Here is a 12,111-nt window from a genome sequence, read left to right as displayed (position 1 = left end):
GTGACCCTCACATACCAGTTGACCCTCGTGTGGGAGGGGGGATCTGCCTTTGAGTCCTGCAGCCTTGGAAAGACCTCCTTCCCATGGAGACCCCTTGTACTTCTAGGGGATCGGTCTCCTTCCAGCTATGCTTGCCTTCCCCTTCCCTCTATATGCATTATTTCCCCTAAGCAACCCTTGAATTTGGGGACGGGGAAGACCTGAGCTGGGGGACTAGGACTGCTGACACCTAGTCTGTCTCCTGCCATAGTTCTCTGGGCTCAGTTCACATAGCGTTAGGGCAGCAGTGGGTCTTGAGAAAGTCAGTCTGTCCTTTTACTAGACTAACACGTTTCCTCAACTAATTTTTAAAGTGAATGGACTTAACCATTGAGAAATTGTATTTATTTGGGGTCCTTCTAAATTTTCTTGGCTTTGGCTGACCAGAAGGAGCACTAATGGATTTGGAAGGGCTGAAGTAGAAGCCAAGCAGAGAAGGTGGGTAGACCTGTAGTTTTCTGCCCTTCACTCATTCTCTGAAAGGGCCTGTCCTGGCCCAGCAAATGTGCCGGGGTCAGAGGGATGAGGAGGGAGCCAGCTTTGAGTCCCTGGAGTTTCCGGTTTGTGCCAAGGCCTTGTTTCTGACTCAGTCCTTGGCTTGGCCCCGTTTCCTGCCTGCGCCAGAGGAGCAGGGCGTTTCAGCGCAGTGAACTGGCTGGTCCTGTGTTGTCCTTGGCTCAAGGAAGGGTCCCGGTCTGGTGATAACTTGGTGGAAGGCTCTTGGGGAGCAGTGGCAGGCCATGCCTTTTGATTTTGCACGTTCCCGATGTCTGGGCGACATTCTGACCCATTTCCTGTTTCCTTTTCCAGGGTGGAAAGCGTAGGATGACTCCTCCCTGTCTTCCCTGTGTCTCCCTCTCGGCTTCCCATGTGTTTGTGTCCTGCTGTCTCCTCCCACGCTCCCACCCCAACCTTTCCAGCAGCTCTGCAGGCTCTCCACTCTCAGCTGGGTCTAACCTGTTTACCCGAGTTCACAGTTCCTGCCCCCCGGTGGTTTCCCAAAGTTCTGCTCTATCAGGAGCTGTCCCTCTCCTGAAGCTTCCTCAGGTTCTGTTGTCATCGAAATCACCATAGAAGCTCAGATTTATGGAACATGTGTGCCAGCCACAGTGCTAAATAGAGACTTTTATGTACATCTCCCTCTATTCCTAAGTAACAACTTGAAGAGAAGGATACTAATATTGTCTCTATTTTACAGTTAAGGAAAATGAGATTCAAAGAGGTTAAGGAACTTGTCTGAGATCACAGAGGTAGTGGTTAGTGGGTTCCGGATTCAAATCGAGGTCAGTTTTGCCCTTAGGCTCTAGATGGTGGAACAAGAAGTGACGTGGACTCTAGAGCAGACTCAGTGTGACTCACTTGTTCTACCTGCCGTCTCCCTGGGGGTCCATCCTCACTCCAGTGATGTAACAGGTGAAGCCATCAGGTCTGCGAGATGGCAGGGAGCTGCAGACCCGGGCTGAGGGCAGTGGGAGAGCTCCGTGAAAGGAGCGTGTGTGCGTGTGTGCGCGTGCTGGGGGAATGGACGAAGGTTCCCACTGTGCTAAAGCTGTCCACAGTTGTGTGAAATCCAATTCTTGCGAAACAAGCCTGGCATCAGGCTGTTCCAGGGCTTGTGTGTGCTTAAACAGTGCGGGTGTGTGTTTGGTTTTTCCCAGCTTTGATACCCTTTTGGTCTGGCTTCCTTTTTGCTTTGGACTTTATCTGGAGACGTGTGAAGGACAGGAGGCCACACTGCTGTGTGTTTTGGCCGAGTTGAGTTCATTAGCCCTGCGTGCCAGAGGCTCGTGGGGGTGTGCCACGTGGCAGCTCTTCGGGCTCCTTCTTGGCCGAGTCTCCCTGGCAGAGCTGCTGGGGAAGCCAGAGCGGGGCCTGTGTCGAAATATCCGAGAAGACTATTTCCTGGCTGGGGAAGGCTCCGCTGCTGGTCGGGGAGAATTGTGAGGCAAGTCCTGACGCATTAGGAACCAGCCAACCATTTTATTACCAGGGCACTTGTGGAACAAACTCCTGTAAATTGAGGAGCTGGTAGAAAAGCCAAGGTGGTGGGAGCAGTGTGACCTCGCTGTCTGGCATGTGGTCTTCCTGACAGTTTCCTAGCTGTCCCATCTCACAGACGTCATGCCAGCCTGGATCAGAACCATGACACTTGCCCTCTTTCCTGCCCCTCCCTGCCCGTGCATGTATGCACGCACCCATGTGCCTACATAAATACTGAATTATTTAGAGGCATGGCTTTCCAGAAATTCACTCACAACTGCTCCCTGTGTTTGTTTACAGTGCTTTTCAACCCACGCTTGAGTCTGTATCCTGAGAAATGGTTGAGAGGAGCCGAGGGGCCATCACGAATGATTGTAGATGGCTAGGATACCCTTTTGGGGTGGGGGTGAAAGATTTAATAGCTCATGGTACTAAGATTTAAAACAAGTCTTCCAAACTCACTACTGTGTTTGGGGGAAACTGAGGCTCAGGGAGGTTCATGTACAATGGCAGATCTAGGATTCCAGTTCCTTAGACGGTCAGACCCTATCCCTTTTTTTTTTTTTTTTTCTTTTTAGATTTTTTTTCTTTTTTCCTTTTTCTCTCCAAAGCCCCTCTGGTACATAGTTGTACATTCTTCGTTGTGGGTCCTTCTAGTTGTGGCATGTGGGACACCGCCTCAGCGTGGTTTGATGAGCAGTGCCATGTCCGTGCCCAGGATTCGAACCAACGAAACACTGGGCCGCCTGCAGCGGAGCACGCAAACTTAACCACTCGGCCACAGGGCCAGCCTCCCATCCCATTTTTTTGACAAAAGACTATTAAAAAAGTCTGATGAAGGTCCCTGAATAGCACTGCCCAGGATGAAGAAGGTAGAAAATGGTGAGTTTGGGTCAATCTGGGCTCCTTCAGAGCTCCAGCACAGAGTTTCCTAAACCATGGTTTTCCGTCTGCACACCTCTGTGCTTGAAGTCAGCAGGAATGGCTGACTGCAGCTGGACCCTCTGCCTGCCTTCCGCCTCACATGGGATGGAGTGTGGGTGGGAGCTGGGTGTGATGAGGGGGCACATCAGCAGTAGGTCACTGGACTGCACACAGGTAAGTGTGTGCAAGGGGACAGGACCAAGGTGAGCAAAGGAGAAAGTCTGCTGGCAACTCGCCCCCTTTGCCAGGAAGCCCTGCCACCTCTCTGAGCCCCATCTCCTTCCTGAAGCTCCCCAGAACTGTCCTGCTTTTTTTTTGGTTCACAATGCAATTTTATTTGGATCACATGTTGCTTGACACAAGAAGACTGTTGGCCTAGGCCAGACGGCCTGTTGCCTCAGAGAGCTTTTTGTCCTAGCCGAATTTGACTGCAGTAAGACATAAAAATGTAACTTGTTTTTCCTGAAGCTGCTGCTGACCTACTCTTGGCCAACTCTCTCAGGAATCTGGCTTTTGAATCATTGTGGAGCCTGCGTGAGCCCGGACTGCCTCGTGGAGGGTAGACATGTGTTGGCTCACGCACCATTTTCTTGATTGTTGTTTTTCCTTCTCTTATAGTATTAAGGGACATCAGCGAAAGAGGAAGGGACCTTGAGCAGATTTTGTCTCAGTACATTACGTTCGTCAAGCCTGCCTTTGAGGAATTCTGCTTGCCAGTGAGTTGTGTTCTTCGTTTGTTTTTTGTTGAATTTAGAATTTAAAATTTAATCATACAAATAAAGGTATGCAAGGTGCTCCCCAGCCTGAATCTCTTTCCTCTCTCTGAGGGACCCTCTATCCTGAAGTCGCAGGAAAGGATAGCCTGTGGTGCTTTGGGTCCTACCATTGTGTTCTGCAGGAGCTCTGTCCTGCCGCTCTTTTTTGGGCTAGCCCTTTAGGATCCTGCTGTCTAATTTCCAGCAAGCTCAACACCTCTTGCTTCATGGACTCATGGTGTGAGACCCTTTATTGAGGGTGCATCATATCTCAGGGTAGACTCGACCATTGGACCTGTGATGGTTGGAGTGCTGGTACCGGGAGAGCTCAGCTATGGGTGTTCGCTTCTGAATCTCTTCTGCACCTACATTTGAGCCCTGCTTTGAGCTTGTCTTGGGCCCCTGTAAAAGTTCCCATTTGGGAAGCGTCGAGCCGTGTTGGAATATGCTTCCATCCTTGTGCCACAGCACAGACTCATCAGTCCTCCTCTTGGCAGCTGTGAACTCTCTGGTGAGGTGGCTTTCAGAGAAAGAAGGTTGGGGACAGGGGAAATGCTCAATTTTCAGTGAATTAGCCCTCAGCCCAGGAAACACCCTCAGCTTTCTAGGGAAAGACAGGTGAATGTTGAGGGAAGGCAGCCAAGGGACAAGAAGTGTGGAGTGGTGGGGTTGTGGTGGAGGAAGACGTGGGACAGAGCCTAGTTTGTGAATGAGAGTATTTAATTCAGGAGACTCCTACACCTGTGTCAGGTGTCTTTTCCAGGTTGGCCAGACCAGGGTCTGTCTCCCTAATGATTTATAATTCGGCTCTGAGGGACAGCCGGAGAGGTTGGGACTTGGCCTGGGCTTGGGTGACTTCTTTTGGGAGACCGGAGTCTGTGAGGGCATTGAGAAGAGGTGTAGAGTGAGGCTGGGTGTGGGAATTTCTCTGCTTCTCCTAATAATTAACTTCTTTCTTTCTCCTCTCCTGGAAAAATGAGATCTGAAACCATCTTTGTTTCTTTAGGTCTGTTAGCAGGTTTTGCGTCAAACCAGACCTGACTTTGTTTCAGATCAGGGACCGACAGACTTTGTGAGTCAGCCTGAGTAACCTGGATGTGCTATTCCTTCCCCTAGAGAGGCTCGGGTTACAGGATTAGGTTTCTGGGAAGAGAACAGAGGGGGCCAGGAGCCTGGAAATTCTATCCACCCATCTCTCTATCTGAGGACCTCTCCTACTCTTTTTATCTTAATATTAAGAACACAAAGTAAACTTATTATTGGACACAAATTAGAGTTAACTACCAATTTTCTGCTGTTTAACTTAGTCATAATGGAGCTCAGAATTCTGCACATTTTCTGGGTTGTTTCTCCTTGTTCCCGCTGTTCAGCCACTCTGTGCTCAAGGATGATCAACTCATTCCCATGTAAGCCAGGAGCTTGGACTTGATCAATCGTCTGCCCAGGTCAAGTTGGTTTTGAGCCTGACGCAGCTGCGTTTCAGGAGTTCTAGTGTGGATGCTGCAGAATAAAGATGCCCGCATACCCAAGGCATTGTTTATATGATCCTCCTACCCTAAACTTAGGGTATACACCGGCACACAGTTATTTGTAAAATGGTCCACAAAATCTCAGTCAATTAAGAAAAAAAAAAGGATTGTGTCTGATCATGGCCTTTTTAAAAAAATAATGTAATAACAGAGCCAATGAAAATGGTCATCAATGGGGATTACTTTTTCAGGGTTTGCCCTTGTGCTAGACAGACTGTGTGTAGAAGTCCAAGGTGAACTGCTTCCCTTTTTAGTTTGCATTTTTCTAATTCATATTTTTTCTAGTGGGGAAGAGGCAATTACGTGTTTGGTTTCAAAGACCATGTCCTGTGTGCAGCTGTGCATTGTAAGCTGAAACAATGTTGAACATTAATAATCAGAACTCAAGAAAAAGCTGATATATTATAATTTAGATAAAATGGGTAAAAAAATACTGTGTTTGAAGCCTCAAGCTGTGGCCCTCTGGGATCAGTCCTGAGAAGGCTGGCGCCTCCCCATGTTCCCTGAGAGAGGGCCTTGGGCCAGTTTCTCTCTGAACTCCTCTTTAATGCAATGTCAATATCTTTCTCCACAGACAAAGAAATACGCTGATGTGATAATTCCTAGAGGTGCAGATAATCTAGGTGAGTCCTCATGGGGCGTCATCTTGTGGGGGCATAACTTCTGCCCTTTGTTAAGTCATATTTTGGGGCAAGATGTGGCCCAAACAAGGCTCTATGGACGTGCTGACCCACCAGGCGGCCATTGTGAGCCAGAGAGGAATTTCCACCTACACGTCTGGCCTTGGGAACAGGCCCCTGTGAATACGTATGTATGTCTATGGGGACAGATGTGAATTTGTGCTTCCCTGGCAGAAGTCAGAGGGCTGTAGACTACCTCTGTCTATCCCCCCAGTGATGACAATTGGATACCTTGTATCTGAGGCCATTTTTTTTAAGCAAAAGCAGATTTCCTTCTTAATCTAATTAAGAATGACCTGTCATCAAGGTGGCCCTTCTTAAAGGGAGCTTGTTGCTGCCACTAGTGCATTTATTTATTTGTTTTGGCTTGTCTACGAAGCAGATAGATCTCCGGACTTAGGCATAGTGGGGCAGAGTTGATCTGCAAGAAGACCCTGTCTTCTCATTCTCTTTATAATTTTTTTCAATTTTCCTCCATTTAAAAAGTTTATATTTTTGCTGAGTCATTTGGGAGTTCATCTCAGCAAGGAATATTTCACTGCGTATTTCTTAAAGATAAGGACATTTTCATGCCTATCCACAGTGCAATCATCACATTCAGGAAACATAATATTGATAAAAATCTCCTTTGACATTTTTGAGGAGTACAGCTCCATTGTTTTGTAGAATGGCCCTCAACTCGGGTTTGTCTTCGTGTCCTCATGATTAGATTTGCTGCATACAGCCCGGAGAGTACCAAGAAGAGATGTTATATTCTTCGTGCATTACCTCGGAAAGCACTTGATGTGTATCCCATGTTTGGTGATGTGCACATTGGTAACTTCATAGGGTGCCTAACTTATCTCTAATGCTAAGAAAAGAGAGTCCTATCTTTATTATCTTTGAAGGAAAGGGCCTTCTGTGGGGTCACTCTACTTGGGATGGGCAGCTGGTAGGTTCCCTAGTGGAAGCATCTCACAGCTAGTCAATGGTGTCAGAATGAAGGCTAGTCCTCATGTCCACAGAATTCTGGCTGATGGCTTTCATCCAGTTCTGACTGATCATCTCCTGATAAGAAGCCCGTTCGTTAAGGGTTTGCTGTGTCCCAGGTATTGCCTGTCTGAGTCTTAAGAACTCTCCTGCGAGGGAGGTCATATTAGCCATGTTGGAGGTTTGAGTGACTTGCCCACAACTGGCAGAGCCAGTTACCTGGAAGCGTTCTGAGCCTCTGGGTCCTGTGTGCCCTTCCACCCAAATAGACACACAGCCCTACACGTGTGCTCCCATCCCTCCCCACCTCCCTAACACTTTGCCGGTCTCTGCCCCACAGTGGCCATCAACCTCATCGTGCAGCACATCCAGGACATCCTGAATGGAGGGATCTCCAAACGGCAGACCAATGGCTATCTCAACGGCTATACCCCTTCACGCAAGAGGCAGGCCTCAGAGTCCAGCAGCCGGCCACATTGACCCCCGTCTCCTTCAGACCCTGGCCCCTATCTTCAAGAGACAGGAGGAGGGGTTAGAAGGCACTGTTCGTCTGTACATATGGTTTCCTATGACATTGCTGTATTTAAGAAAACACCATGGAGATGAAATGCCTTTGATTTTTTTTTTTTTTTTTTTTGTACTTTGGAGCGGCAAAATGAAACAGAACTTGACCCTGAGCTTAAATGACAAACTGTGCCAACTACTACTGGTGATGCCTAATTATGAATCCAACGTGTAACCAGTTATAAATACATATATATATAAAAGGATCTATTTTTGTGTAAATGTACAAATACTGTAAAGCTGTTTGCCATAAGTATTTTGCAGGAGGACCTGTACTGGAGTGTTTTGGGACTGGAGCTGGCGTCTCACTGAGGGGAAACTGCCTATTGTGTTGCAGGTGGGGCAGGCTCAGGCATCTGTGTGGGAGATGGGGGGCGAGGACCGAGGCTCATGTCTCACTGCTCCAAGTGCCTGTGGGGCTCAGTGGGAGTGGAGTTGGGAACCTTTGATTGCCTTCCCTGCCAGATGCCACCTTCTTGGAGTGGAGCTCAATGACAGTCGATGAGAAATACTCTTTTCTTTTTTTCTGAGTTGAAATTGGGTGAGACCTCCACTCAAAAATCAAACTCAGGGAAGAGGCCCACTGAGAACAAGTCTTCTGCATTTTCTTCTTGCCCTGTGCCCCACCTCTGGCTGCGTGGGGAGCTCCACACCTCCTTCCTTACTCTCCCACTTCTCAGTCTCTCCAAGAGCCAGAGCTGCCTCTCTCTTCTTACCTGATACAGGTTGGATGGGGTCGCTTCCTGAGAGAATGGAGAAGGAGGGAGGAGAACCGTGCCTGTTGAGTGGTCCTCCTGCCTCCCAGGGAAGTCTCTGATCACATTCCTTGGCCTCTTCCCTGGACTGTGGAGTGCACAGTTGGCCCCTTGCAGCCTGGGCTTGGGTTGAGGACTTCTGCTGGCAGAAGGACACCTGGCTGCCCCTCACAGGGTGGCAGGAGAGCTCTGCCCATGTAGGGAGTAGTCGCTTTTGTTTACCAAGATGTGGGGATTTGCAGCGAGATAGCATGCACCTTTCAGCAGTGATTGTCACCAGCAGCGTCACAGCCCAGCTGATTTGGGCATGTAGAGCAGGGAAGAGGAAATAGAGTATTTAAGTCATAGGTTGGAGTCTTAGGTTGAAAACACTTGGGGTGATGAATTCCAGCTTTCCTGGGGGCTCCCTCTTGGTGGAAATTTCCTTCTTTGCAAAAAGTATAGATTCCTCAAGATTCTTGGTGGAGGGGTGGAGGAAGCGGGGGGGTGGGGGCATCAAGTGAGATGGAGAAAGTATGATTATAAGTCTTAAAGCCTGAGCTTTTAACTGCAGAAGAGCCAGAGCCTTGTCATTTCACTGTTGACCATTTCAGTGCCTGGTAGGCCACGCCCTGAGTTATTTCATGTGGCTGCCACTGACCAGAACATTATGGGGAACCTTTCTCCTTCCATTGCTTTCCTAGGCCATTGGAGCCATTCAGATACATCTGATGCCATTACTCTCTGGTCACCCTGAACTGTCCCTTTAAACTCAGCACCATCCCCTTCGATTCCCCTTTTCTGGACTCAGTTTGATTCTAAACTCTGTTTTCACTGCTTTCAAAAAGTCAGACATAATCTGCAACAGAGCTTTGCCACCCCGAGACATTCAGGAGACTGTGCTACAGGCCCTGGAGGGAGCTCCCAGCAGCAGCAACCGCCTGATTGGATCAAGGGAAGGCCCCTGAGGTGCCTCTCTGAGGGCTGGGACTCACCAGGATGGATGCGTTCTGGACTGTGTGTTTCAGAATCAGTATTTGTTATCTTTCTAGTCATGCCTTGTAGGGTTCTGAGATGCAGGGTGGATGGCAGGCCTGGGTAGGATCCTGAGGACCCGAGGGCCTCTTGCCTTCATGGGGCTGGTGTGTGCTCAGGGGAAGCCCATCCCCGTCTGGGGGAGCCCTGGCCTTTTGGTGGGTGGCACGCTCCCCTTTACTTGAAGCTCCCAGGTGCCAAACCATTTAGTGCCTTGGCTGTGTATCCCACTGCCTTGGAAGATGGATTCTTCTCATCTCTGAGCCTTGACTCACTAAGCCGCTTCTTCATCTACCTGTGGTGTTGGGACCAAGCCTCCAGTGGCTCTAAGTAGCCCAGGCCTAGCTTGGGAGCAGCTCTAGGGCTGTCCTGCCTCCTGGTAAGACCATCACCAGTTCTTGGTGGCTTGGCTGGGGGAATAGCTGTGCTCACTGGGCAGCGCTGGTGAATCCTCTGGTTCTGTGACACACTCTGAGGCAAAGAAGGGATGGGAAGCTCTGCCCCTCTCTGGCGACCCCAGCATTTAGCCAACTGAGTATCTGCACTTGAGCTTTCTAAATGACAAATCCTGGACTTGGTATTTTAAGAGCTCTCTGTTTCCACTGGAGAGTCAGGGGGAGACTCATTAGACTGCAAATCATGACACGAGTCATCTGGGTACTCTGCTGTCCAGGGAGGAGACGCCGAGGAGCAGAGTGGGGTAATGTCGGTCTTGTGTGCATGGGCATCCCTTAGCTTCAGAGCCACCAATGGTGCTTGCTTCTCCCTTCCTGCCAGATATTGTCTGTGGACCAAGTGTTTTGGACGCACTCATCCAAGCCTCGTGTCATGGGAAGGCCTGGCCTCACACTCTTTCATGCTAATGGGGCTTCTGACCCAGGTTTCTTTTTCTTGAGCAGCCTGAGACCAGTAGGGGCAGAGAGACGGGAGTCTGTATAAGGAAGATGCAAGTGTTGCGACCCCAGATGTCCTTTGATTTGGACTGGATAGGATAAGCTCTCGAAGAGGTGGTGGTTAGACAACAGGATCTCTGAAGAGCCATCTGGGGGAGGGTGAGAGGGAAAGGTCTCCAGGTCACCCTTCAGACCAATCGTCCCTGCACCATCCCCCTCTGGCCTTGGCTGCTCAGAGGTCGTGTGGACGCTGGCTTCCTGCAGATGCTGGGCTTAGGATTGAGCGCTTGTCTCCACACCCAGGGTGGGTTGCCAGTCTCTCATTAGGCCACTAGGTCAGGCTGAAGGCTTGCACGCTCCTCAGAGTCGTTGGGAAGCAGGAGGGACTGGAGCCCAGCTGCTTTCTGCATCACCTCCTTTGCTGTCCTTGTGCGCCTTTCCTTGACTTAGCAGCCTAGACCTGTGCTAGCGCCCAAGGCCATTGCAGGATGGATTTTCCTCTGCCCTGGAGTCTCCCCGCTGCCTGTCAGCGATGCCACAGCTCTGCTGGGAAGGGCCGACTGGACTTCTCTACCATTCCTGCACTTCACCCTGTGCTCAGGGTGGAGTAGGGGAGACAGTCTTGGTATCAGATGAACCAAGGAGAGAGAGGTTGGGAAGATCACCGTGGAGCCTAGAGCTCAGAGTCCCCTTGATCTTTTGTCTCTGGGCCTTCTACTACCCTCCTCGGGCCAGGTGGCTGGTGTTACAGATCAGCTTCTTTGCTGCTCTTAGAGGCAGGAGTGCCTAGCCGGTCCTGCCTCAGGAAGAGGGTGAGTAGCTGAATCAAGACTTAGGCTTGTATTTCTTCCTTCAGATGCTTGCTCTTCCCCTTTTCTTTCTGCTGCCCTGCCTTTATTGTTAGCAGTTACGAAATGACCACATATCATGTACTTTGCTGTAAATAAAGACTGAACAAAATGAGCCAGCTCTTGCGTTCTCTGTGGTGCTTGGGCAGGCGGCACAGTGAGCGAGGCCAGCGGGCTGTGAGGGCTCCGCGGCTGATGGGAGGGGAGCACCCCGAGTTTGCTGAGTGGATACAGTTACGGTTATGCTGTCACTAAGCCTCGCCATCCCGGGCTGGTCAGCTGGCGCAGGATGAGTGACTTGACACATTTCTCCTCTGTCCCTTTTTGGGAGGCTCTGTTCTCTGGGACGTTCTGGCTCCCTGCTTTTACTGATGTCATCTAGTTTATGCAGTCTCCCCCTCACTGCTTTCCCTGGGCCATTCACTACGCCTTCCTCAACTTCTACACTAACAAGCAAAACAAAACCTAAATAAAGTAAACTTTTGGGAGTGGCTGGAGGAAAGTTTACATTATACCGATGCGAACAACTTCAAGTTGAATACACGTATATGAATGAGATTCTTCTGAACGAATACATCTCATTGATCTTTGTGTGTCAGTCAACAGAGGTATTCATATCTCTCCCTGTTTTTAAAGACCTAGGTTGCCCACCCCTGAGAATTTTAAAAGAATTGGCTTTTGTGCCGTTGGTAGCTCTCTAGCCCCCCACCACCTCTCCACCTTTCTCAGCTTCCCTGTCATCCCTTCCCCCACTGCCTCCTAGGTGACAAATGGCCCTCGTGATTGTCCAGAGCAGCTCTGCTCTATCCAGCCTACTCGTTCCACCGATGGATGCAAACCCATCAAGGAATTAAGCAGATCCAAAGGGTTTAAGAGGATGCACCCTCAGAAGGCTGCCGTGTTTTTAACACTTAGGTGCCTCTGTGAGAGCTGGTATTATCAGATGTGACCATCATCCTCAGATGGATGGAGACCCTGTGAATCACAGAGTAAGTGGCTTGCCTGGTGTCACACAGGTAATGGTTGTGCAAGCCAGTTTAGCTGTGATCCAGTTTTCTCTTTGTGTTGCCGTCACATCTCCCCTGTCCCCCGTGGACCACCTTTGGAGTTTGCACTTTGCTTGGGACTCAGCTCACTTCTCAGAACTCAGTTCGGCTCCTT

The 12,111-nt window shown here is 49.7% G+C and overlaps 1 protein-coding gene across 4 annotated transcripts in view; it reads left to right on the top strand.

Moving 5' to 3' along the window:
* UCK2 (uridine-cytidine kinase 2) overlaps positions 1–11,065 on the top strand; it is a 77,764-nt gene extending 66,699 nt beyond the window's left edge. For all 4 annotated transcript variants that reach the window (XM_023640802.2, XM_023640801.2, XM_070267895.1 and 1 more), the window contains exons 5-7: positions 3,562–3,659; positions 5,802–5,850; positions 7,217–11,065. In XM_023640802.2, coding sequence (XP_023496570.1) covers positions 3,562–3,659; positions 5,802–5,850; positions 7,217–7,356 — 287 coding nt within the window. In that variant the 3' untranslated portion in view covers positions 7,357–11,065. The remainder of the gene's footprint in view (positions 1–3,561; positions 3,660–5,801; positions 5,851–7,216) is intronic.
* Positions 11,066–12,111: the final 1,046 nt, after the last annotated feature.

The sequence above is a fragment of the Equus caballus genome, chromosome 5, assembly GCF_041296265.1.
Source record: "Equus caballus isolate H_3958 breed thoroughbred chromosome 5, TB-T2T, whole genome shotgun sequence".
Lineage (NCBI taxonomy): Eukaryota > Metazoa > Chordata > Mammalia > Perissodactyla > Equidae > Equus > Equus caballus.
Note: the sequence above shows the minus strand (reverse complement) of the source record. Positions and strands in the feature narration are given on the sequence as shown.